General features: G+C 36.9%; 1 protein-coding gene across 6 annotated transcripts; it reads right to left on the minus strand.

The window, feature by feature from the left end:
* Positions 1-13: 13 nt before the first annotated feature.
* LOC131303710 (glutathione gamma-glutamylcysteinyltransferase 1-like) lies at positions 14-25,432 on the minus strand. 6 transcript variants are annotated; one of them, XM_058330711.1, is made up of 10 exons: positions 25,368-25,432; positions 25,220-25,315; positions 23,279-23,407; positions 23,053-23,136; positions 17,089-17,151; positions 16,964-16,989; positions 16,838-16,887; positions 16,654-16,745; positions 12,842-13,072; positions 9,990-10,270 (listed from the first exon to the last, which is right to left on the minus strand). In XM_058330711.1, exons 3-9 carry the CDS (start codon positions 23,336-23,338, stop codon positions 12,956-12,958), a joined length of 492 nt encoding a protein of 163 aa, XP_058186694.1. In that variant the 5' UTR covers positions 23,339-23,407; positions 25,220-25,315; positions 25,368-25,432; the 3' UTR covers positions 9,990-10,270; positions 12,842-12,955. The 6 variants fall into 6 exon arrangements, with proteins under 6 accessions (XP_058186690.1, XP_058186691.1, XP_058186692.1 ...); XM_058330710.1 differs by having other exon boundaries at positions 23,279-23,412; XM_058330707.1 differs by lacking the exons at positions 9,990-10,270; positions 16,654-16,745; positions 16,838-16,887; ... (4 more) ...; positions 25,220-25,315; positions 25,368-25,432 and adding exons at positions 14-152; positions 936-986; positions 2,806-2,866; positions 2,996-3,159; positions 3,298-3,467 and having other exon boundaries at positions 12,842-12,902.
* Between the last annotated feature and the right edge of the window lie 919 nt (positions 25,433-26,351).

The following is a 26,351-nucleotide window of genomic DNA, read 5'->3' on the forward strand; positions in this document are numbered from 1 at the left end:
GCAGCATCAGATTGCAGGCGTTGGATGGGCACCAATCACCACACCAGGACACGAATCCAAGGTGGCAAGGAGGGGTTGCATGGATGGATGGATGGAGATGTTGAACTGGTGTTTGGTGATGATACGTAAGGGTGTAGAGAGTGACGAAGCAACTAGAGCAACAAGGTCAACACAGAAAAAAAGGAATAAAAATCTGTTGAGGATGATTAGTAGATCCTCCTTGGGATGAATGGAAGTGCAAGCAGGATGATTAGTTGCTTTATTTTTCATTTCAATTTGTGTGCTTGGCTTTAGATGAATGTAACGTTTAGTTCTTGCCTATGCAAAAACTGTTGACTATTTTCATAATGGGTAGATGTTTTTATGGTATTTTTAAATGGTACGCCTCTCGCCTTAAATATTTAAGTCGTCTTCATATTATTATCCAAAAAATGAGTCAAGTCAAATATCCTCTTCATTATCAGCAACAAAGAACGTGAAAAAGTCTTACCTAACCCCATGTCTGCATCAGTTTGTGAATAGGAGATACATAATATAACATGGTAAATTAGAAAAGGCTACCAGCATGTCATATTGTTCCTAGCCCTTTTTTTAAGTTTATTATGGTGGAAAGGGAGAGCCCAAGGAACAATCATATTGTGACATTGGTAAAACTGTAACGAGAAATAAATAAATGGAAAACATAGAGGGAGATCCCAACCAAAGGTCCAAAGCAAATTTAAGACACGATAAGCAAAAGCACTTTAAGAGACAATAAGCAAATGCAAGTGTCAACCATATATCAACATCAAAACCATATATCAACATAAAAAATAAAAATAAAAACTAAGTAATAATCAACTTTGTTTAACTTGGAGATAGCAAAATGAGTATTAACAGTCTTCATTTGAAAGCACATATTCAAAACCAATGTGATAAAGCAATGTTAGACTTACTTTCACTGTCACACATTTCGTTTGATGACCTAAGAGCGCGCAAACACTCTTCTGCAAAAGTGACACCAAACAAGGCATAATTTTGTATTCAGACAAATAAATAGATGACATTAGACATACGCAATATACACAAGCACACTCACAGTGAGAGAGAGAGAAAGTTCAAAGCAATTCCCGCTTTCAAACTTCCTCCAAACAATATGCACCAAAGAAATTAAATGAAATTGTCTCAAAGCAATATAATATGCAGCAAAATCTTAACTAAACTAGATAAAAACCAAAAAGGATATCCTGTATTTTCCTTCCTTTTGATACCTAGAAAGGATCTAATGGCTACTTGTAGGTAACATATTGACTGGTAAGTATTTAAAGTATCACAACTAATTAGCAATGAGTGATGATAAAATATCATGGGACAAGCTCCAAGGTTTCCCCACACGGGAAGAAGTAAAAAAAAGGATCCAAAACATAGGGATCACAACGAAATAAAGAGCACTTGAGTAAACTATTAGAGCTTATCCCACACTAGTTAATTAAACCTCCAAAACTAGTATGAGCCTGAGCGGCCTTTCCACTCATTGTTAATTGGTTTTGACTTGGATACTTTAACATGGTATCAGAGCTAGGTTGTCGGAGGCTTTTGGACAAGACTCTCTAGGTTGATTACCCCATTGTTTGTGCCACAAGTGCACCTTGTTCCGTAGTAATCCCAATGTTATTGATCCTTTGTTTATCTCTCCACGTCCGATTTAGGGATCGCACGAGCGTGGGATTGTTAGCTTGTCCGACATTGGTTAATTATAACCTCCAAAACTAATATATGAGCCTGGGCGGTCTCTCCACTCACTGCCAATTGGTTTTGAGTTGGATGCTTTAACATAAACAAAGAAGAAGCTAGTTACTAAGGAATAATCCTGTCTAATAGCCTCTGAAAGCCTAGCTCTGATGCCATGTTATGGCATCCAACTCAATACAAATTTGGGACAAGTAGAGAGGTTGCTTAGGCTCATATAATATGTATGAAGGTAATAATTAACCGAATGAAAATCCATCAGAATGAGTTGAGGTTTTCTCAACCTCCCAAAAAAGTAAGTATCCACATTCACATTCTGAAGCTTGGCCATAATCTAATAAGGACTCCAATATTAAGTGAAAGGTGAATCCCCAAAAATCCCGACATAAGAAAGACAACTGAAGAAGTGGGACTGAAGACACTGCTCTGGATGATCAAACTCACGTGGATGCTGGATGGCCCGAGCCCATTTTCTTACCAAAGCAAGCCAGGGTTGGACACTTGGACTGAACTTTGCCATTTCACCCATCCCATTCTCTGGTTGATATCAGCTGGACTAATCAAGCAATCAAGGCTGGATGGCCCAAGTCCATTCTCTGGTTGATATCAGCTGGACTAATCAAGCAATCAAGGCTGGATGGCCCAAGTCCATTCTATGGTTGATATCAGCTAGCTTCCGAAGTCTACTAGTTTATCCCTTTCCTTGCTTACTTTTAGGACACTAAATACCACCACTATGATTCAGAATAAATGACACCAAAATATGTCTAATGGTTTTGTGGCATGCATTTCTACGTTGTTGCAGTGTACAAGAACTACAACAATGCCAGGCTTGCATTGTCCAAATACTTTGCTCAAAATATCATTAACATTTTCTTATACTTTTTTTAAGAGTGTTTTCCATTGAAACTGTCGTGACCAAATAAGAAACAATGAAGCAAACTTACCCAAACAAGAAAAGGTATGAAAGACTGAAAAGTTTGTTGTAATTATGAAGGAGAAAAATACACCATCCACCTATCGTGCCAGTCATTTTATAGCAACTATACTAACCAAGGGAAAAAAAGTTTCACGTACCAACTTCTTTGTGTTGGACAAATTGCACCTTCTGTCAGCTTCTACCTTTAAGACCATAAACCTAGAAACAGAAAACCGAAAAATAAAAAATTACAACAGAAAAATAGAAATTTACATTACTATAGGATAGGAAACACTTCTAGACTAGTATTATTCATATTCTAGTAAGATGTATGAATGTTATTCTAACCCTCTTTTTTCACAAGTTGCTCCATCCAATTCGTTCATAGCCTCCCAAAGAACTTTCCCGGGGAGCCAATAAAATGGATACTTGTGCTGAGCAACATCTAGAATAAGCGCCATATCTTCGCCCCCGTGATATGCCGACACCGGAGAATAATGTCCATCGCCAGCCTAAGAAAAATATTTGCCAATTTTATGTATGTAGTCTTTACAAAAATTCTTAAAACAACCACAGTATCTTATCTGATTTACTATTCATCTTGAATATGACATAATCATAAACAAGTCATGAGAAGAGCTGGTCTTCACCAATTGGTCAGTGAAGTGTTGAAGAGAGCTATCTGATGCCTCGAAGGCACTGACATCAGCATGTTTCTGGCATAGAACTTTAAACTCATCAAAAGTTATTCCTTTTTCTTCAATGGCTGCTATTGTGTCTGGATCAGCCAACATGTCATCCTCGAACTACCTCCACGTACCTGATACACAAGAAAGTAAAGACAAATATCACACTAATACTCAAAGCTCTTGAAACACACAAACGAAAAGACAGTTTGTACAATAATTTTACAGACATTGATGATGAGGCACAAGGATCAACAGAGACGGCTCATTACATGTTGCAAACCTAATACAAAAAAATCTGTCGAACGAAATAAAAGTGCTCTGCAAGCAGACTCGCAGGAATTGTGGTTGTAACCATGTACTTGACGTTGATATCTTTCACTCATTGATAATTTCATGAACTGGATAGTTTCTGAACATTGTGTTCCAGGAGCACAATTCTACATTTTTTGAGGAAGTGCTTGAGGAAAAAATTGTGACAAACAGTATGTTTAAGGCTTCTTTGGCATGGTACCAGGCCATACATTTTCAAAGAAAATCAGGGCAAGCAACCAACTTAACCCATCTTCCTCGAGATAACCAACATAGGCCGACTCAATCACAAAAACAGGCAAAACAAGAGACAGGAAGTTATGCGTGAGCACGTTCGCATAAGGCATGCTTCAACCAACAAAACATTACCGACTCTAAGAGTGACAAGTTATACTTGAGCAAAAATATAAATGACTAATTAATGTTCATTTCACATATTAATAGTTCAAAGCAAGACAGGAAGTTTCATGTAGTAAATTTGCAAGCTCCAAGCACAGCGACAAATAGATTCACTTGTACCATGTACAGAAGAAACCATGTATATAGAAGAAACATAAGTTGCATCCAAGTAACTCATCCCCACGGCAGACTAACACCAAGGGAATCATAAAGCAAATGTATACTTGAATTCTCAAAATTCTAAAGAGAATGGATTGAAATCAGCAAGCATCTTGCATTCTTCAACTATTGATTGATATACAGAGTAACTTTGAAGTGGGAAAAAAAAAAAAACACAACATTCACAGTAAAGTCATGAGAGGCCATAAAAAGGTGAAAAGTCCTCCTAGTCAAAGCCGAATAAAGAAACTAATGGGGTTTTATCATCAAACAGCAAAGGAACAATCCCCCTGGCTATTCTAACAGAATCTCTACATGCACCAATGGCAAGTCAAACTAGATTACACGAGTAACACAACACTGGCAACTACTTTTTGCAACTTAAGTGTACCAAAACCAGACTCAACTTGAAGATATCCTACCGATAGGATATAATACAAGTACCTCGTGATTAATACCCCCTCCGTCTCATTTTCATTGTCCATTATTCTGTTTCTCTTTTATATCTTTTGCCTATATGTTTTAGTGTGGATCTTGAAAAATATGCAATATGGATCTTGTTTGATAGATCTCAATTAGTTCTATAATACAAAGTTTTCAAAATTATGAAAAAATTATAGATTGAAAGATATAAGCAATTCAAAAATGACGCGCAATTCAAAAAATGAACAATGAAAATAGGATAGAGGGAGTACGTAATTCAAAACTTGCGAGCATGGTCCAAGTGGATCCCAGTATAATCAAAAGGAAAAACCAATTGCAAGTTGCACAGATACAAACTTCCATGCTAACAACACATCTTAGAAACTTGTAAGCCTCTCGCAAATTTGGTCTGCTCCTTTCAAAAACCTTGAAAAGAAATGCTGGGATTGGAGTTTACTCTATGGAGGACTTCCTTGGTTATATTGATGCTATTACACGCATCAAGATTTAAACCTTCTCGCTGTCTAGGTTCATCTCATTGGGAAAGCATTATGACCCATCATCTGCAGCTAAACAATATCAATTTGGGGTTTTTCTCAATCTACTCGGTGGAGGTCTTCAAAGGAAACCTAGATGGTATCAGACGTCTGAAGCTTTATTTAGGTTGAAGACATCAATTTGGGTTTTTTCTCTTTTCAGCTTCCAATTTTTGATTGGACCCGATTTGTTTTCTTTTCAAGCTATGTTAGCCCATTGGAATAGCCCTTCTCTTTTCTTTTTTTTTTTGGTTTTGGTTTCTCCTCTTTTGGGCTTCTATTTAGCCTTTTTTGGAGTTTCCTTTTTGGTATTTTCTCTCATCTCCATATAACCTTATCGAGATCTTTAAAATCTTTATTTTGCCGATTAAAAAAAAAAAAAAAAAACATCTTAGAAATTAGGTATAGAACCCACCCAAAGACACATCTAAGCATTCAGCTACATGAATAAAAATACAAAATCATAAATTTAATTCCACTACTAAACTTCCAAACAGTAGTGCACATTAAATTCTAACAAAGACCAAAATAAAGAAAACACAAGCACTCGCAAATACTCCCTTCGTCCCATTTTAAGTGCTCTCTACGGGAAATCAAAAATTTTAACGAGTCAAAAGTACTTTGTATTTTTCAGAAGTAACCTTCAAAACTGTAAAGTTAATTACATGTATTAAATTGCTTATATGTTTAAAGAAAAATGCTAACCTCCACCCTTAGGGCAAAGGATAATATGTAAAAGGTGCATTGATATCCGAGAAAATTATATAACTATCCGTGAAAAGTGTATTGTTATCCAAGAGATGTGTAGTGAAATTCGAACCCGTTTGTCTTTATATACATATTATCCTCCACCCAGCAAGACTCATCTTTAAATATGAATCTCAAAAAATATGTAATATGGATATTATTTTATAGATTTCAAAAAATTGGATGATGTTATGCCTCCATTGGGAATTTGGGAGGGGGACACCATCACAACATATATGAATAAAAATCTAGTTCAAAATTTCATAATAAATCAGTACTCATACTCATATCCTTGGTTCCTTTTGCATTGCATTGAGCACTGTCACCAAACTCGCTACACCACAAAATCTAGGGTGTTTTTTCTGTCAGAAATATGAAAATAGATCATTAGCTTTGGCAGCTGTTCCATTTGCCTCTGAAAACAAACTCTGGATTCATAAGCAAAAATAAAATGTAGAGTAATCATTAACCTATTCCAAACAGATTCAATGCCTCAGAAAAAAAAAAAAAAAAACAAATAGTTACAAACCTTTCCTTTCTCGCTCGACATTGCAATGCTAGGAGCAACCAATTCTCTCACTTGTCGCCTTGCTTTCGTGGCGAAACCTACAGTTATGACAAATCTAGGTGGAAAATGGAAAACCTTCAAAAATAGAAGCCCACATTATGTAAAAGTAAAATGCACTGAAAAGCAACTCATGCTGGTTTTAGGAAACCTATTGAAAGTCGATTCAAAAAAAAAAAGAACGAGAAAATGGAAAACCCATTAGATGCAAAGAAGCAAAGACAAACCCTCAAAAATATTTAAACCCACCTTATGAAACCATGCAATTATATGTAAATCCAAATGGAAAACCCTCAAAATATTAGAACCCACACATTACGGGAAAGGGAATGAAAAGCAACTCAAATATAACCTTGGTTTTAGGAAACCCACACATTATAGGAAACCTACCATAATGTGAGTTGCTTACACCTGGATTTTGAGGGTTTTCCACTTGGATTTACACATAATTGCACAGTTTCATGTGGTGGGTTTAAATATATTTGAGGGTTTATCTTTGCTTCTTTGCATCCAATGGGTTTTCCGTTTTCTCGTTCTTTTTTTTTTTGTTGAATCGACTTTCAATAGGTTTCCTAAAACCAACATGAGTTGAGTTGTTTTTCAGTGCATTTTACTTTTACATAATGTGTGCTTTTATTTTTTGAAGGTTTTCCATTTTCCACCTGGATTTGTCATAATTGTAGGTTTTGCCACGAAAGCAAGGCGACAAGTGAGAGAATTGGTTGCCCCTAGGATCACAATGTCGAGTGAGAAAGGAAAGGTTTGTAACTATTTGTTTTTGTTTTCTTTTCTGAGGCATTGAATCTGTTTGGAATAGGTTAATAATTACTCCACATTTTATTTTTGCTTATGAATCCAAAGTCTGCTTTCAGAGGCAAAGGCAAATGGAACAGCTGCCAAAGGTAATGATCTGTTTTCATATTTCTGACAACAAAAACACCCCAAATTTTGTGGTGTAGCGAGTTTGGTGACAGTACTCAATGCAATGCATAAGGAACCCAAGCATATGAGTATGAGTACTGATTTATTATGAAATTTTGAACTAGATTTCTATTCATATATGTTGTGATGGTGTCCCCCTCCCAAATTCCCAATAGAGGCATAACATCATCCAATTTTTTGAAATCTATAAAATAATATCCATATTACATATTTTTTGAGATTCATATTTAAAGATGAGTCTTGTTGGGTGGGGGATGATATGTATATAAAGACAAATGGGTTCGGATTTCAATACACATCTCTTGGATAACAATATACTTTCACGGATATTTATATAATTTCATCGGATATCGATGCACCTTTTTACACATTATCCTTCGCCTCGCCCTAACGGCGGAGGTTAGCATTTTTCTTTAAAGATATAAGTAATTTAATACATGTAATTAACTTCACAGTTTTGATGGTTACTTCTGAAAAATCTAAAGTACTTTTGACTCATTAAAAATTTTGATTTCCCGCAGAGCACTTAAAATGGGACGAAGGAAGTATTTACAAGTGCATGTATTTTCTTTATTTTGGTTTTCATTAGAACTTAATGTGCACTGTTGTTTGGACGCCTAGTAGTGGAATTAAATTTAGGGAAAATGACGGCTAAAGACGTGTTTTAATAATTAATACCCGCCAAAGACATTTTCAGCATTAACAAATGTTCTTAGCTTGTCCTTGGCGGGTATTAATTATCAAAACACGTCCTGGGCCGTCATTTTCCCTTAAATTTATGACTTCGTTTTTTATTCATGTAGTTGAATGCTTAGATGTGTCTTTGGGTGGGTTCTACACCTAGTTTATAAGATGTGTTTTTTTTTTTAATCGGCAAAATAAAGATTTTAAAGATTTCGATAAGGGTACATGGAGAGGAGTGAAAATACAAAAAAGGAAACTCCAAAAATGGCTTAACAGAAGCCCAAAAGAGGAGAAACCAAAACAAAACAATAAACGCTTTGTTTGGTTGGGAGTTTAATTTAGTTTAGTTTTGATAGTGGGTGAAGAGAGAAATAGGGTAATGATTGAAGAGAGGAGTAATGATTGGAGAGAGATGAGAAAGTAATAATTGGAGAAATAGAGTAATGATTGGAAAAAGAAGTAGGGTAATGATTGGAAAACTAAACTAAACTAATAACCGAATGCATTCTGCTGCTGCTGGATCTGGACATGACAAATGATGCAAAATTGCCCAAATATAAGCGCTTTATGTCCTCGACCTCCACAAATAAGGCAAAAGACAGTAATCGTAGAGGATTCAGTGTGAAACACATTAGTATATCCAAGTATATTCACCACAGCTGAGACCTACTATGCATGGAAACAAAAATTTCCATGACAGTTACCATCACAGTCAAGAAAATATAATAATATCTATGAAGAAAAGCAACAAACCAAAAGCTAATGGCTTCAGTACTCAGGCCCGCCCTGAGGGCAGGCCGGCGTTTGGTGTCTCGAGCCCCCCAAAAATTGCCAAAAAAAAGGGCCCCTGGTTTGGTTAAGCTTATAGGTAAAGTTTACAAACTTGGCAATATGTCACTGAAGAGAGAGCGGTATCCGTGGTGCGTCTAGGTGTTTGGTACAAGTCAACGCAACAGAGGTTTTCCAAGTATTTTTCCATAACTAAGTTATACCTTAGTTGTAGGAAACTCCCAAACTGGTCACGCTCCTCGAGAACTGCTTTTCCGCATTTCAGAGACAGGAGCGCAATGGGAATGCCTTCCCATCTAGATGGGAACGCGTTCATGATAGAGATGGGAACTTATGCCCAAAAAACAACCAAAATCATATCTACATACAGAGATTCAAAAAAAATTATAGGGAAACGTTCTCTATTTTGTTGACGTCATTCCCTTTTTATTGTTTATCTTAAGGTTTTATCTTCCTTTTTTTTTTTTTTTTATAAGTATGTTTTGTCTTCCTCGTTAGGATTGAAAGTAGGTTTTTTGCTTTTTGCTAGATATTTAAATCTTTGTTCGTGTCAGAACTATGTGATATGTGGTACGTGCTAAATTGTTAGTATCATTTTATGAGAATTTACAATGTTCATGTTTTGCTAGTTTTATATATATATATTGTATTTAACTATATAAAATAATATTTCTATTTTACAAAGTACTCTTAAACGCTCCTCCCAGCATTTTCAAACTTAGGAGCTTCTATGTGCCCCCGCCCCTGCTTCATGCAACTAAAAGTTACACCAAGGCTTTTTGGCTTTCTTCCAACATCACGCAGAACCACTACAATTCCTTCAAACAAATGGATCGTCTTACCCCCGTGCCCCATTTTATCATCGTGAATCTCAGATTAACAAACTCCCCCGTGCCCCATTTGACTCCTGGAACCCACCTAAAGCCAACCAAAAAAATAAACGCAGAAGCCCAATAAGATGTCATGTACTATGTCCATTGACCATAATCTCAGTCCATGGACATCAAATTCAGAATTACTAAATGCCATTCCCCACAAGTCGGACTCCAAGCCCATCTCCAAAATTTGTAGGACTTTAAGCTCAACTTACAACCTATTCATGGGAGTTAAAGAACCATCCTTCCTTTTGAACGGTTTAAGTGCAATAGTTTGCAGTAGGTTCACACAAAGTTTTTGCGCATGTGTAATTATCTAAATATACAAACGTACCTTGGGTGCTCTAGAGCTCTTTTATATTTTATTTGTAAGAAACACAAATAACATCTGTACGAACGGAGTTAAGGTCTTGAAGCTCTGAATCTTGGGTTCCAAGGATTCCAACAAATCGGCATGTTTTGATCGCTCTACGACTGAGTTTCTTGTTTGATGACAGGCTAAAATCCTGCGAGTAAAGATGAATTGTTAACCTGAGTAAAATCAGCACCTTGCTTGACTACGTTCTATGAACGAACAATGACAGGAATATAAATGATAATGAATCCAATACTATTCGAAAGGTTCAAAGCAATATCAATCACTTATCTAAGGGAGAAAGAAAGAGGTCTAATAAAATAGGCCAATTGGCAAAATCTTTGTGACGAAGTGTTTGGCACAATTGAAAGACCTAGACGGCTACAGATTTGCAAAGAGGCTTGTATACAAGTTCATATCTCCAAATTTGGTAGGGTTGGAACAAGAGCTATAGAGCGGGTGGAAGCCATTGATTTTTCTTCTTCATTGATGAGTTTACTAAAAATGACCATCAATGAAGGAAATGGGTTGGAAATGCAACCCATGTACAAAGCTTAACAACCACTTTGGCTCACCAAACCACCCAAAAAGTAGCCCATACACAATTAACATCCCCATGAACGGCCTAAACAGAAGGAGAGAAACAAGAACAAGAATGACCTATAAAACTTCCTCTACTCAAAATTCTCAATAAAATGCAAATAAAGTAACAGGTCACAACGACAATGAAAAGCTGTTACAAGATAATTTAATGCAAATAGCTTTTATACAAAAAAAAAAAAAAAAATCAGTGCTGCTTCAGTTGGACTTGAGATAAGATCAGACCAATAATGATTTCTAACAATGGCATCTGGACAGTTTTGGTGGTGGCGACTGTGGTTTGTGGCAGTGGTAGTGGCGTTTTAAGGGTTTCCTGATCGGTTCTCCTATTCCCCCTCTTTGTCGCCATTCCGTTCATATTTTCTTCCCCTAGTTACTTGAATCACCACCGGCTGTCACTGTTGGGTGCAGCCAGTCTCTGGGCTTAACGGCGTTTCGTTGTTTTGGTGGCTGGTGGTGGTCAAAAATGGCAGGGTGTGGTGGTGGCTAGGTGCTGCGGTGGCTATGGGGTGCTGAGAAGGAAAGTGATTTTTAGGGTTTTGGTTCTGGGCTTGGTCCTTTGGTTCAACCCTGTGGTGTTTGGGTTTGGCCCATTAGGGCTCTGTTTGTTTGAGCTGAAAATATTTTCCTCAAGAATATTTTCCAAATTTCTGGTGTTTGGTTGCACATATGTTGGGGAAAATGTTCTACATATAAAATGTTTTCCACCAAATCAAGGTAAATTAACTTACGGCAACAATCTCCGTAAGTCATTTACAATTCTTTTCCCCATATGTCCCCTAGCAACTGCTGAGAGAACTGTTCTACCAAATTTGAAAAATTAAAAGCATAACCCCATATTCCTCCACTGTTTGATGAGAGAGAGTTTTAGAGAGAGAAGGCAAGGAACCATGTTAAACAGATGTCTTCAGAATGCTCACTGCCATGTGGGATACTTTTTCATCCAATAAATGCCATTGTTTCCCATTACAGAACCAAACAGCGAAAACGATAATTGTGTAAAATATTTTCATGTAAAATCATTTACATTGAAACAAACAGAACCTAGGTGTTTTTGTTTTTCAATCAACCCTTGGTCTATTTCCCCTCCCCTCTCCCCTACTTGATGTACCCTTTGTCAAGTTTTTTCAATAAATTTGTCGACGATCAAAAAAAACACAAAAAACAACAACATTGCATGTAGTAAATGGGTTTTAAAGGAAGGGTTAATAACCACATAACATGAAAGAGAAAACGTCACATAATCAACTAGGAAAAGAAAAACGCAAGCACGCACATGCGCACAAATTTCACATGGTACGGAGCAGCTAATCCAAAAAGCATGTACAACTACACGTATTCAAAGAAAAAAACAAACCACCATGTCATACACTTCTGTAGGGAGGTATTTCCGAACACATGCAATTAGTAGCCGAACACGTGTTATGTGGGGTCACGATATAAATAGTGTGGGCTTCACCACCAATGAGTGCAATGGTCGGCAATAAGGACAGAGGTCATGCGAGGTCACTGGTGGATGTAGTCTGTTCGGCAATGAGAAGGCCGAACAGAGGAAGGACTCGTGTGAATATTGCCGTAAGTGATAAGGCAGTAGGAATATTCTAGAAGGTTCGTGTACAGTTGTACTCCGTAATAGAATAGGATCTCGCGAAGAAGGGATCTGCATGAATCTCCTAATGAAAGTAGGATGTTCGGCCCGTTATGGAAAGGACTCTTAAAAGGACTAAAAAGACGATTTGATAAGGGAACGAGAATCTGGAGTATCTTGGGTTTCCTATACAAGATAGGAAACCTAGGGCAACAAGGATGCTTGGGCAGCAAGCGTACGAGGGTCTATATAAACAAGGTAAAACTAGAGGCAAAAGGTATGCAATACATTGCAATCATATTACTTTCCTATCGATAATTAGGATTCCTCTAGTTAGTGATACTGACTTTGGCATCAAAGGGCCTTTGCCGACAAGAGGCATAGGTGCGCTCACCCCTGTCTATTTGGGGTTCCAGCGGAGAAGCACGTGAAGCTATTCAATCAAAAAAAACTACTGTTAGCACTAGGCGGATTTTATCCACCTACAACTTCTATACTACGGGAACACAATAAATATAATAAGTTAAGAGTTACTTGGCTTTCCCGAGGCAGTGTCGAGCATTCAAGACAACAGAGATGATGGCAAGTCCATACACAGCTTCGCGAGGTCCCTTTGTGTCTGGGGTGACTTGCGACAAGCACCTGGGGCTAGACCCGTAACCGAAAGACATGCCACGCTCCAGCATCTAACCCTGCCGTAAAATCCATTATCAACTCGATAAAACCTTCTGCACTTCCCTCTCGTCTAGCTTCTGCCATAATTTGCTGCAAATTTAACAACACGCAACATAATGCTAAGTAATTCAGATCAATGACGACATCCATGCATAAACATACATCAACATGTACTAAGAGATACATGGAATTTCGATAAACAAAAGGTACTAAATTGTCCTTCCAAATTAGCCACTTTCTCATGAGCTGTGTTGAATGATCTCGGGTATGAGTTTCAATGCAGGTATGTGTTTAAGACAAATTCTTGTAAAAAGGTTAGATAGTCAATTTTCTTTGGGTATTTTACAAATACCACCCCTGAGGTTTCTAACAAATATCGATTCCCCCCTCACGTTCTAGAAATTACAGATTCCCCCGTCACCGCCACCTTGGGTCCCACACACATGATTGGAGCCGTTCATATTGTACAGAAAAATATTTACTGGGACCCTATAAAAAACTGTTCAATCAGATATCGTTAAGTTCTTAACAATTGTACTCGGAACAGTTCTGGGTACTAACCGATATCAGATTGAGCAGATTTTTTACATGATTCCAGTAAATATTATTAGTTACAGTATGAACGGTTCCGATCATGTGTGTTGAACCCGGGGTAGCAGTGATAGAGGGGAATCTATAATTTCTAGAAGAGGGGAATCGGTATTTGTTAGAAACCTTAGGGGTGGTAATTTTTATTTACCCTTTTCTTTTTCTTTTTGGCAAGAAATATAAGGGCAATCCACTTTACCCCCTAGTGATGATTTATGCGGTGTGTATATTACAAGTTACAACCCTGACATTTAAACACAAGCACACGACTCCCCATGGATATGGACTAAAAGGCACTGTTTGAGATACCATCCAAATTAACAAACCATTGAACAGGTGCCTAGTCTATAATTTTTTTTTGACATGTACACGTGCCTAGTCTATAAATCAACATGTTAAAAAGATTTTTCCACAAAAAAAAGATGACGAAAAATGCCCAAAGGTTTCAAAGTAAAGTAAGGGCCAAAGATCTTCAAACTTGCAAAAATGCCATTTTCTTTTTCTTTTTCCTATCTACTATTTATCTTTCCTAGTCCCTCCTTCCCCTTCCCCAACCTCAACCCCCACCCCCACCCCATGCCGACACCCATGGCCCAATCCCACATCCAACTCCTGCTATGGCTACTTCCTCACTGCCCCACTCAATTTTTTAATGCGCAAGTCAGACATATCCATGTACTCAATTTACCACTTCTTTTATTGGTTCATATCATGTTTTTAGCATACTAAACCCAACATTAACAGGCTCAGAATCCAGTGACCTTCTCTGTACTTTATATAATGAAAACTTATTAAACTAATAAATATCAGCTTCTTTGGTCCAAAAACACCTACATGGCTTGTGCCATGAAATCTTATCACAACAATTCTTCACCGGTTTCAGAGAAACATTTAAGTTCCTCTGCTTCATGTTCGTAACACAATCTCATTGACATCTAGATCTTGCTTTGAGAGTTGATTTTGGGCTAGCATGGCAGTTTGCTGCTTTTCTGTTTCTGGTAATCCTGTATAATAAACTAATATGTTAACTTGTTGATCGTCTCATTTGTTTTATATTGGCCACTAATTTAACCGTTTGGTTTTGTATATGTATATGTAGTGGGCCGAATCCGACAAGGAAACAGGTCGGTCTGATTATATGAGACTCGGAGCCCAAGAAGTAATATGGCACTGTGGGCCAAATCCGACAGCCTCTGGGTTGGTTTAAACATGTGAGATCCAGAGCCCACGAAGCCAGCTGGCATGGTGGGCCGGAGCCCTCGGTGGGCTGGCGGTTGGGGCCTGTCAGGACGAAGTATCATATTGTCCGAGCAGACGGCCTGGTATGGTTGGGCTGAGATCTAGGTGGGCCAAAGCCCATGGGGAGAGGCCCAACATCTATGGAGTATCCAGTGGGGCTCAGTGGTAACAGTTCGGCCCGAGGGCTCCGACCCATGAGCCAACCCATGGTTGCAGCTGAGACAGTTGGAGGAAGCTTCTAGAAGCTTCTAGAGGTGTCATGAAGGGCTGACACCTGGCCATGTGGGTGTGGTTTCCCGGAGGTTGGTCACGCGGTGAAGCGTGGTGATGTATGGCCACGCGCTCGGTCTGAGCGCGTGGAAGCTTGGGGAGCAAGATTCGCAAAGTCTATAAATACCTAAGGGATAAACCCTAGAGAGGTACTCTGTATTTTTCCACTGAATAGAGCATGTACTCCCACCTCCTCTATACTAACAAAGGCATCGGAAAGCCTTCCGGCGAAGAGCACCAGAGTGGTTCTGACTCTCTGTCAAGTGTTTCAGGTTAGCCAAGCGAAGGACAGAACGAGGAGTTGATCTTCTATTGGACCGAATCCATCCTCTTGGACTTCGAGGTGGTGGCGGCGCGAGAACCGTCGCCAACCTCAGTAACCACCAAAGGAATCTCCATGGTCATTGTAACGCAACCGTAGATCTGAACCTTAGCTTTCAACCGGAAAACCAACGTGAATCAACAGATTGGTATAGTCCCTCCCACCGAGCGTGCCAATTGTGGGAGGTGATTCACCGTCAGGTAATCGGTTAGATCTTGACATAAAACATGGACACCACACCATCATTATCACCGTTACCAAAACAAAAAGCTAACAATCATTTTTAAATACTTAAAATATTCGAAAGTTTAAAAAATCACATTTCCATCACAGGGAAAAATTAATAAGAATACTTCAAGTTGTGCACGCACCAGTATTCCAAAACTAGTAACCAGTAAGTAACCAGTAAACAGTGGCACGTGCATCTGGAATTTTAAGCACTAGGTGCAATTGTGATAATCTCATGGAAAATAAGACAGCATTACAAACCCCGAAGATAGTTTTAAAAATGCACACACATGACAAAACAGGCAATCTTTGAAGATGATAATCATGATGAGGATGCCTATGATAACAACAATAGGTCAGAAACTCAGAATTACCATGAGTATCAGTATTGATAATATGTTCACAATAATTTCAAAAGAACATTCAATCTATTACTAAGGATAAGTAGTCATATCCACTTAAGATGAAAATAAGGGAATTATTCCATCATGTTTCTTAATAAGAGGACCTTATTTCCATATACTATTTCGTTGTATTACAGACGAATGTAAGGTACTATTCTAACAAGAGGCGTGTCCAGTCAACAGACATGTTTGCAATCCAGATTTAAAATAAAATTCACCTTATTTACTAATACTATTACATAAAATTTTCAGATTCCAAATGGTCTTAAGTAGATTGACTATGCATCAAATTATTATAATGGCAGTGCTGCTAAGGCTCTGATAACACCTTTTGTTCCAATACCAACCACGATTTTTTTGGGGACAAATATCATGTAACAACAACAATCTTAGACCTTAGAAACAGCTACATTGTTGCTAATTTAGGCTCCTGTTGAACAAATAATTGAAGAAAACAATAAACTTCTAACCTAGTTAAGAACACAGCAAATGTAAATAACTAATCCTTCCTAAATTCACCGAGAATCATTTTTTCCTCAAACCTTGGTTGTCCAAACAAAAAGTTCCAATAACACATGAATCAACAACAAATTAGTTAAAATGGATGAAAAACAAGTCACCTGTCCTTCAGCCGAACACAAGTTAATTTCTTCATGCTTACTTCCACATTCCACAGCATTCTTAAGTAGGAACCTTTCTTCCACAGGTAAGTCTAGAAGTTTAGAATATCATACTTAGTATCTCTCCAGACTACAAATAGCCAAAGAAAATAAATGTAAAAAAAAAAAATATGAGTAACAATACCTTTGAATGAAGAAAATTGCCTACTGAATTTATTGTTCAGAGTCTCTCCCCTAGAAACCAAGAATACATCACATATTTTCAGAATCTAGCATAGTAATTCATTGTGATGAAATACGTTTGAGTCACCTCATTTTATTTGAACTAGCTGGAGCAACGGTTCAAAACAATTTATGAGCGTTAGTCATACAATACTGATACTGTATAAATTCTCTTACCAAGTAAAGAGGATGATTTGCCCCATTAATAACATTACCTAAAAGCAAATAACCACTGATGCCCCGTAAGTGTTTGAGTTCTCTTCCAGAAGCCAGTACCTGTGAAAAACAGAGAATCAAGCCACCAAAATAAGCGGTTTAACGAGTAACAATGATGATCTTATGCAAAAGAATGTGACAAGGAGCAAATAAGATTTAAGCAATGAGAATACTACAGTATAACTCATAACATTACAGTAACATGAGCAATGACAGATTGGGAGGTTTCATAAGTATCGAGCCCCTTCCTCACATTTAAGTGCTAGATATCTGTATCTTCAAAATTATATGCCAGGTTTGGAATAGCATAATAACTCTCCCTGAAATATCTATCTACAGATTAAATGTGTACAGGAATTTATGTAGAGTTGGAGTGCCTCATGTTGTTTGTATAGAAAGGAAGAGTATAGCAGACTTGAATAAACTTATTTGGCTGGAAAAACACATTAAACCATCAACAGATATTTACACCACAGATGCCGCCGGCAAGGAACAATAGAGATATATAACTAATTGCAAAAGTGTATAACAATCAGTATTGTTAGGATTAGGAAAAAAATCCAACCTAACAAATGGGGCCAACAATAATTGCTGCTCAGTAGGAAAAAAGAGAGGACTGATGTTTTTACTCCATTTTCAAAATCCTAAATATTTCCCAACAGACATATTAGAGGCTACAACTTCCACAACTCAAAAATCAATATCGATAAGAAATAACAGAACAAAGCAATCACACAAGGGGTTTTTGTTTTCCCAGATTAAAACAACATACGTTACACTCAACTTATACACTTTAGGGAAAACAAAATCAAGCATAAACCCGAAATGAGCATCAGAAAATCTTGCCCAGATCTCAATGTGCATGAAGATTCTAGTTTAGTTTATTTAAGTTATGGGAAACTTCAAGACCATACATACAACAGTGTCATGATCCAACAACAATGACCACCGTTCACAAACCTAACAGAGAGCAAATCATCACTTGCAAAGGAAATAGGAGATATATGGCTTTAGATTGTCGACAATTTATCACAAAATTCACACTATAATCACAAAACAGTTAGCAACCGAAATTGGCATGGATCACTAAAATGATGAACTAAATCAATAAAGATGTAGTAAAATTAAGGTTAGGAAAATAGTCTATGCGATGTTTGCCTCCCTTCATGCATGTTCTGACGGGTGAATACGACTCCATGATACTCACAAAGTGTATCCACGTTGCACAATTGTGGAAGACTAGGGTACCGAGTCTCTATCGGATATCCCATAAAATATAAAAAAACAATATTTAAGTGGGGTTAAAAAATAGGATTAATTCAAGACTTGGTATAATATTGTGAGTGGTCCTATATTTATAGGGCACCAGATACCCATTCACAATGGACACCTCTCTTCATAATAAACAAGATAAATAATGAGAAGTCATGTCTTTTTCTTTTTTTTTTTGACTAAGCAAAAGGGGTGGAGGGGGTGACAAGCGCAGCAACCTCCTCTGTCACGCCCTCGAATTTCAATTAAATTAATAATATATTCTCTAGAAACAAAAGTCTTTCTCTCAACTATATTTACCCTTAAATGTCATGTAAATCCAAACAGCAAAATCAAGTCTCTTCTTCTTCTTCTCTCTAAAATTTTTTGTTATAAAGTCTCCCCAAACGTTTACAATTAAATGAGTTTCATAATAATCAAGGAGAGGAGTTTGTACATAGCTTTACATATCATTTAATCAAAAGATACAACCTTCAATTGCAACTCCTGTAAAAGACCCAAAGCCACCCAAAGTGTTCATCATGCCCAGAAAGTTAAAAGAAGACAGCCACGCACAGATTCGTACATCCAGCAAACAGTCAGCATTCAAAAATTCATAACTAATTGTGTGATTATCGGTTTTGCATGATCTTGGTACCGAAATCTTCGTATTGAAACGTACTTTAACTGTTATGAAGATACCAAAAATTGATTCCTAGCAGAAGGGCTCCCAAAAGACAGATTACCAAAACCCACGAAATTTTCAGCATGCTCAAGATTTATTCAAGACTCAAAATAGATGATCAAACTTGATTCTTGTACATCCAACTAACACTTAAACATGTAAAGAAAGGTAGGAGATCCCTACCTCGAAGGTTAGAAGCAAGCCCGAACATGGAGGAAACTTCGAAGTGCTCCGATCACGAATTTTCTTGGATGAATAGAAAGCTCTCGTCGCGTAGAACAACTTTAGTGCTTGGGATTTTTCAAAAATCTCACTCGTAGGAGATGAAATTGAAGAGAAAAGGTGAGAGCCGAGAGAGAGAGACGCCGGAGAAGAGAAAAAAAAAAGAAAAGGGAAAGTGAAAGTGGTTTCCTGCCCCATTTTTTTTTGGACTTATATAGCACAAATAACACTTACACCCTTTCACTCCTATTGTATTACGTCAACTCCCACAACTTACAAGTCATCTCACATTGACCCAACTCATATCTACATTGTTTTCCCAACTTTGATAATCCAAATACATATTAAACATTTCAAATTTGAAAAAAATAATTATGAGTCTCTACATCCTCTGTGCATAACCATCGGGACTTTAGACCCACGACGGTTCCTAAAAGGGATCAGTCACCCATAGGTTTCTACAGCCCCACCAAGGTGCAAGTATAACAAAGCCTCTCACATGGCATCTGGTTCACAGTTCTACCATAAGAGGGTTCGACCCTGCAACAACATGGAAAGAGCGGACACTTAAGTCCAATTGCTTTGCCAACTCATCATGTCTCTTAAGTTAAAAAGAAAAGTTGTATTTTATATTTTCAACACTTTCGTTCTCTAGTTTCGAAATTAGGCACTTACCTCCCGTCCCTAGATCTATTCCGCAAGGTATTGACTTGATTGAGCAGAGATAGTGATAGAAAATGTCTTGAAATAACAAGGGGAAAATTACTAAAATGGCCCCAATAGAAAGTACATTAGTAACACTATTAATGAGACATGCAATGCGAACTTCAACAATATTATTGAAGCTTGTCACACGTCGATTAATTATCATCTCCAAAACCAAAACTAGCATATGAGCCTAGGCGATCTCTCTACTCATTGCCAATTGGTTTTGAGTTGGATGTTTTGACTTGGTATTAGAGCTAGGCTTTCGGTTGCTTTTGGGCAAGACTCATTAAATTGATTTCCCCTTTGGTTGTACCCTAGCTGCACCATGTTTCATTGTGATCCCTATGTATTATTAGATCCATAGTTCTTTCTCCACATACGAGTCGGGGGCTACACGTGCGTGAGAGTAATGGAGCTTATCCTACATCGATTAATTATCACCTCCAAAGCTAGTATAGGAGATTGGGCGGCCTTTCCACTCATTACCAATTGATTTTGAGTTGGATGCTTTAACAAATACTCCCTCCGTCTGGATTTAATTGTCCCTAGTTCTATTCTAACCAGCTAAAAAACAGGTTATATCTTTGAAACCGTAATGAATTTCATAAGAATATGGATCTTGTTTGATAGATCTTGATTAGTTCTATAATACAATGTTTTCGAAATCATGTAAAACATTATAAATTGGAAAATATAATCGATTGAAAAATGGCACGAACTCCAAAAAATGACTATTAAATCCAGACGGAGGGAGTACCTTTTAAAATATTAAAATATTAAAATATTCTCCCAGAAGGGTAACCAAGGCAGTTATTATATATATATATATATATATATATATATATCTCTCTCTCTCTCTCTCTCTCTCTCTCGATCCTTCCCTCCTTTCTCTGTGCATAGCTACCTCCTCTGTGCATAACTATAGGGACTTTAGACCCACGACAGTTCCTGAAAGGGATCAGTCACCCGTAGGTTTCCATATCCCCACCAAGGTGCAAGTAGAACAAAGCCTCTATCACACAGCATTTGGTTCATAGTTCTACCATAAGAGGGTTCGACCTTGCAACCACAACCATAAGAGGGTTTGACCTTGCAACCACATGGAAAGAGCGGACACTTGAGTCCAACTGCTTTGCCAACTCATCATGTCTCTTAAATTAAAAAAAAGTTGTATTTTATATTTTCAACACTTTCGTTTTATAGTTTCGAAATTAGGCACTACCTCCACTCCCTAGATCTATTCCGTGAGGTATTGGCAAGATTGAGCAGAGATAGTGACCTAAAATGTCTTAAAAAAACAAGGGAAAAGTTACTGAAATGGCCCCAATAGAAAGTACATTAGTAACACTCTTAATAAGACACGTAAGCACTTCAACAATATTATTTGAGCTTGTCACATGTCAATTAATTATCACCTCGAAAACTAGTATATGCGCCTTAGCAATCTCTCCACTCATTGCCAACTAGTTTTGAGTTGGATGCTTTAACTTGGTATTAGAGCTAGGCTTTCAGACTTGGTATTAGAGCTAGGCTTTCGGATGCTTTTGGGCAAGACTCTTTAAATTGATTTCCCCTTTGATTGTACCCTAAGGTCCCTAACTGCAACTTGTTTCGTTGTGATCCCTATGTATTGATCCATAGTTATCTCTCCACGTGCGAGCCGGGGGCTGCACGTGCGGGAGAGTATTGGAGCTTATCCCACATCGATTAATTATCACCTTCAAAACTAGTATATGAGATTGGACGGCCTATTCACTCATTAACAATTGGTTTTGAGTTGGATGCTATAGCATATAGCTTTTGAAATATTAAAATATTCTCTCTCTCTCTCTCTCTCTCTCTCTCTCTCTCTCTCTCTCTCTCTCTCTCACACACACACACACACACACACGTGTATGTGTGTGTATGAATGTGCGCTCACACATTCTCGATCCACTAAAGCTTGCCAAATTAATTCATTTTTTTTTCAAATCTTAATATTTTTAACGAAAGAAACCGTCAAAAAGTAATCATATGAATCATGTACCGGCAAATGTTTTGTGCAAAGATAAATTAGGGTGTGGCATATTAGTTAACACAAAATATGGCGAAGCATATTCAAGGTAAACTTTAACAAGCGAGTTGAATCCACAATTTCTGATAAATAAAAGCTAGCTCAATCCAATACAACAAACACCTAAATCACACTAAATCCCCCTCAAACCAATTTACAAAGCTGGCATGTGTCACAAGAAAAGAAAAGGCAAGGTACTAAACAACGAAGTAGAAACAAAAGTTTAATTAAACTAGTAACTATCTCTAATCAACTAGAATCATAGATTAAATAACGTAGTTTTCTATCATCATTCAAACAAAAGTTGAAGCGATCAAGTTGCACGCAGTAAAGTTTTGGCTATGTCGATCAGCTTCTTTTTTTCTTTTTTCTTTTTCTTTTTTTTTGTAAGTATCAATTATTATGTTCCATTCGGGTAGGAGCATCAGGTGTTGGTGCATATTAAGGTGTCAAATTCATCCAAAACACAACTGAATTGCCACAACATTATAATGCTTTCATCCCTTTATAATCGGACTTTTTTATGTGAGGGATATTCCATCCCACATGAATTGACCTCTCCTTTTGAAATATTCATTCATTAAGGGATGTGCACATGAATTGTCCACTCATTTTGAAATATTCATTCATTAGGGGAAAGTTTTGTATTTTAACTTGTCGGAATATGATTCTCTTCCATTGTAGACAAACACGTATCTAACATATAACAAATAATTGATTTACAATAGACGTATCTAACATATAACATACAATATCCACATTATATTGTGCCCAATATTCACCTATTGAAAACTCTCTACATCAAAAGTAGCAGGACATGAGTTACTTTTATGTAAATCCAGAGTACAAAGACCAGGCAGCAAAAAACTTAGCAGTGAATATAATTAACAAATCCACATGGGTGACCGGACAATAATCTCAACACTAAAAAACATCAAATAAGACGGGATGTGACAATGATCAAATAAATGTATATAACCGTAAAAAAAACAAAAACAAAAATACAAAACGAGAAAAGGAAACTAATTCAAGCATTTAGTACCCCTCTTCCTCTGGTCTCATCACTCGTATAACTTGTAGGTGTGGGTACCATAGTCTGAATCCATTTCAACGACTTGGCTGAAATCTGAAATAACCGAATAATAAAATTAAAAGGTTGAGAAAAAACTATAAACCAATTATTATATAGTGTACCGATTTTTATGGAAAAAGACAAGCATATGTGGTGAAAACGATAATACATAAAAATAAAATAAAAAAAACAGTACCGTAAAAGAAGAAACACCCAAAGCTCTGACAGTAATTTTTTGTTTTAGAATCCCATACATTTTGAGGCCCCATTTGATAAGGGTATTAGCCCTTAGGATTGGACTACCAATCCCAAGGACTACCGATAACTGACCTAATCACGGAGACAATGAGAACAAGTACATATTGATCAAAATTGTCACAAAACTCCTGTGCAAAATAACGTCAACTTTCCGAAACATATACTAGGTAGAAAAACATATATTTAAATATGAAAACAGCTCATAAACCACAATACAATAGGATTTTTGTAGCAATATTGAATATCATAGAATTACTTTTTTTCTTGAGATATGCATGTGTGAAGTGACAAAATGAATTGTTCCAGCAATATTCAAAATTGCTACAAGAATCCAGTTACAAATATCTTCACCTTTCTGAAACATAGAAAACGATAAATTTAACAGCACATAAGCCATAGCACATTAGGAATCTTCATGGGATTCAAGGCTCGGTTTGGTTCGGTTATATCCAGAAATGAAGCACTATGAAAGTGACGAGGTATCATCATTACACTAGATACATATACTTGCAGTTTATAAGATTAAAAAATAATATGAAATATTCCCTTTTCGTTATTTGAGGGATTAAGAAAATAAAACGGAATGCAAACTGACAATATTCGCGCACACACTTAATAAATTAAAAGTACCCCCCAGCCCACACCTGCTAAATTCCTAGGAGCTCTAGATTTGCTCCTGACTTATATGCACTCATTTGTCAGTCTAAATATCACGCAGAAAACTATTTGCATGCCTATACAGCCTTATAACCATAATGGATGCCTCATAAATAGACAACCTTGTAAAATTTCCTATTAAGTAATACTGTAATAGAGAAGGAAGCATGAAAACCAGCGCGAGATCACTTCCTCGATTACCAATGCAAAATAAGAGATTATTCCACTGGTGGCTCCACAGCATGGTAAGGGTGTTCGAGAAAGGGGGGGGGGGGGTGTGGGAATTGAATAGAGGCTTCCTAGTTTAAGATACACTTTGACCGCCCTAAAAAATCAATGAACACGCTTATATTACTCCCACTTCACTACTGCACAGACAGATTTAACTTTAACCCAGTTCATTACATAACTGAATTTATCTCCCAATTGTAAAAATATTAGTTTATATATCCCCTCTCACTCTTCTTGGTGATCTTGTTATGTAATTGGTAGAATTGAAAATCTTGCTAGAAGTTGGCAGAGATAGAGAAGCACTTGAGATGTCCGTCTTTTTCATTTGCTTGTGAAATTAACGTCGATTCTACTTGTCGTGACTGCAGCGGTTGGAAATAAGCTTTGGGTCATGAAATATGTATACAGAGCAAACTGCATAAACGAATAAGAATCTGTGCTTTTTCTGTTACGTATATTGACAGACATAATTAATAGCATTGATAATGAGGTCACAAATGGACCGCAGGGAGGGGGGAAGGGGTTGCCACCCCAAAATTTTGAAAAAAAACCTCCTTATGATCACAGCATTGGCTGAGAATATTTTCAACTTGTATAGGTTATCCACCCCATGAGTTAGTTACGTATGCCTTTGCCTCCAAAGGTAAGATCCTCTGTTCGTCCATGAATGATATTGTTACGTGATGATTCCAAAATATGAAAACTAATAGAGGGTGGTCATAATATTTTACGTATTTGCATTTTATTATATTTTTTTGGAACGTTCATTACAATGTATTAAATGTATTAAAGTTTTGTTCATAAATTTCTTAACTTTCTAATCTAATGACTACAGGAGGGGTGATACCGATCCGGTTTTTGCCATTTTTTTGGGACCGAACCGGATTTCTGGTTTGGGAATTTTATAAACCGAAACCGTCGAAAATATTTCGGTCCGGTTTGGTCGGTTTACACAACAAAAACCCTAATTTGAATGAGAGAGAGAGCTCACAGTGGTTCGATTCGATCAAAGTTTGGAGCTGAAACCCTAGTGCTGATATGGATGGACCCGTTCGTGCAAACTACAAACCCTTGGTGGTTTGTCACCCTGTTGCAGAGAGAGGGCGTGAAAGTCAGAGAGAGACGAGAGAAAGTCTCACAGTGGTTTGAAATCGCCATCTAGAGCTCAGAGGAGAGGAGGCGTATCTGACTTTGAGATTGTTTTGTTTTTATTTGAATTGTTTTTTGCATTTATTAATTTTGCTCAAATTTTTATGATTTATTGATTCGTATTGAAAGGGGAATAAAAAAATTAAAAAAATTATTTTTATGAAAATAATTTGAAAAATAACCACTTTTTAGCAACGACATTTTTCCGCTAAAAATTGATTATTTCTCAAAATACTTTGATAAAAGTTAAAAAATTTATTTTTCCAATTACTCATCATTTCAATCAATAAATATGATAGTAACATTCACTCTCTTTTAAAGGGAGTGAATAAAATTGCACTCTAAAATATTCCAAAGCCACCACGGGATTGTTCCCTTGGACACACACAAAACCATAAACTTGGCATAGATGAAAATGAAAAGGTACAGACGCAAACGAAGGTATACAAAATATTTTCATATATATATGCGTACAGATACAAAAACCGTCAAAACGCAGATGAAAATGAAAAGGTACACACGCAAACGAAGGTATACAAAATATTTTCATATATATATATATATATATATATATATGTATATATATATATATATATATATATATATATATATATATGCGTACAGATACAAAAACCGTCAAAACGCAGATAAAAATGAAAAGGTACACAAGCAAACGAAGGTATACAAAATATTTTCATATATATACATATATATATATATATATATATATATATATATATATATATACAAAAACTGTCAAAACGCAGATGAAAATGAAAAGGTACACACGCAACGAAGGTATACAAAATATTTTCATATATATATATATATATATATATATATATATATATGCGTACATATACAAAAACCGTCAAAACGTAGAAAAAAAAAACAACAACAAAAAACAAAACAAAGGAATGCTGAACCTTTAAGAGCCCAATTTTAACACAATTATCCCACTTGATCATCGCGGA

The sequence above is a fragment of the Rhododendron vialii genome, chromosome 10a, assembly GCF_030253575.1.
Source record: "Rhododendron vialii isolate Sample 1 chromosome 10a, ASM3025357v1".
NCBI lineage: Eukaryota > Viridiplantae > Streptophyta > Magnoliopsida > Ericales > Ericaceae > Rhododendron > Rhododendron vialii.

Bases quoted from the DNA above. Each gene is read 5' to 3' on its own strand.
- LOC131303710 (XM_058330707.1), bottom strand. From the start codon at position 3,441: ATGTTGGCTGATCCAGACACAATAGCAGCCATTGAAGAAAAAGGAATA. The intron at 2,867-2,995 runs GTTAGAATAACA...TTCTGTTTCTAG, and splicing joins GCAACTTGTGAAAAAAGAGG to GTTTATGGTCTTAAAGGTAG. The intron at 987-2,805 runs GTACGTGAAACT...TCACTTTTGCAG, and splicing joins TGTCCAACACAAAGAAGTTG to AAGAGTGTTTGCGCGCTCTT.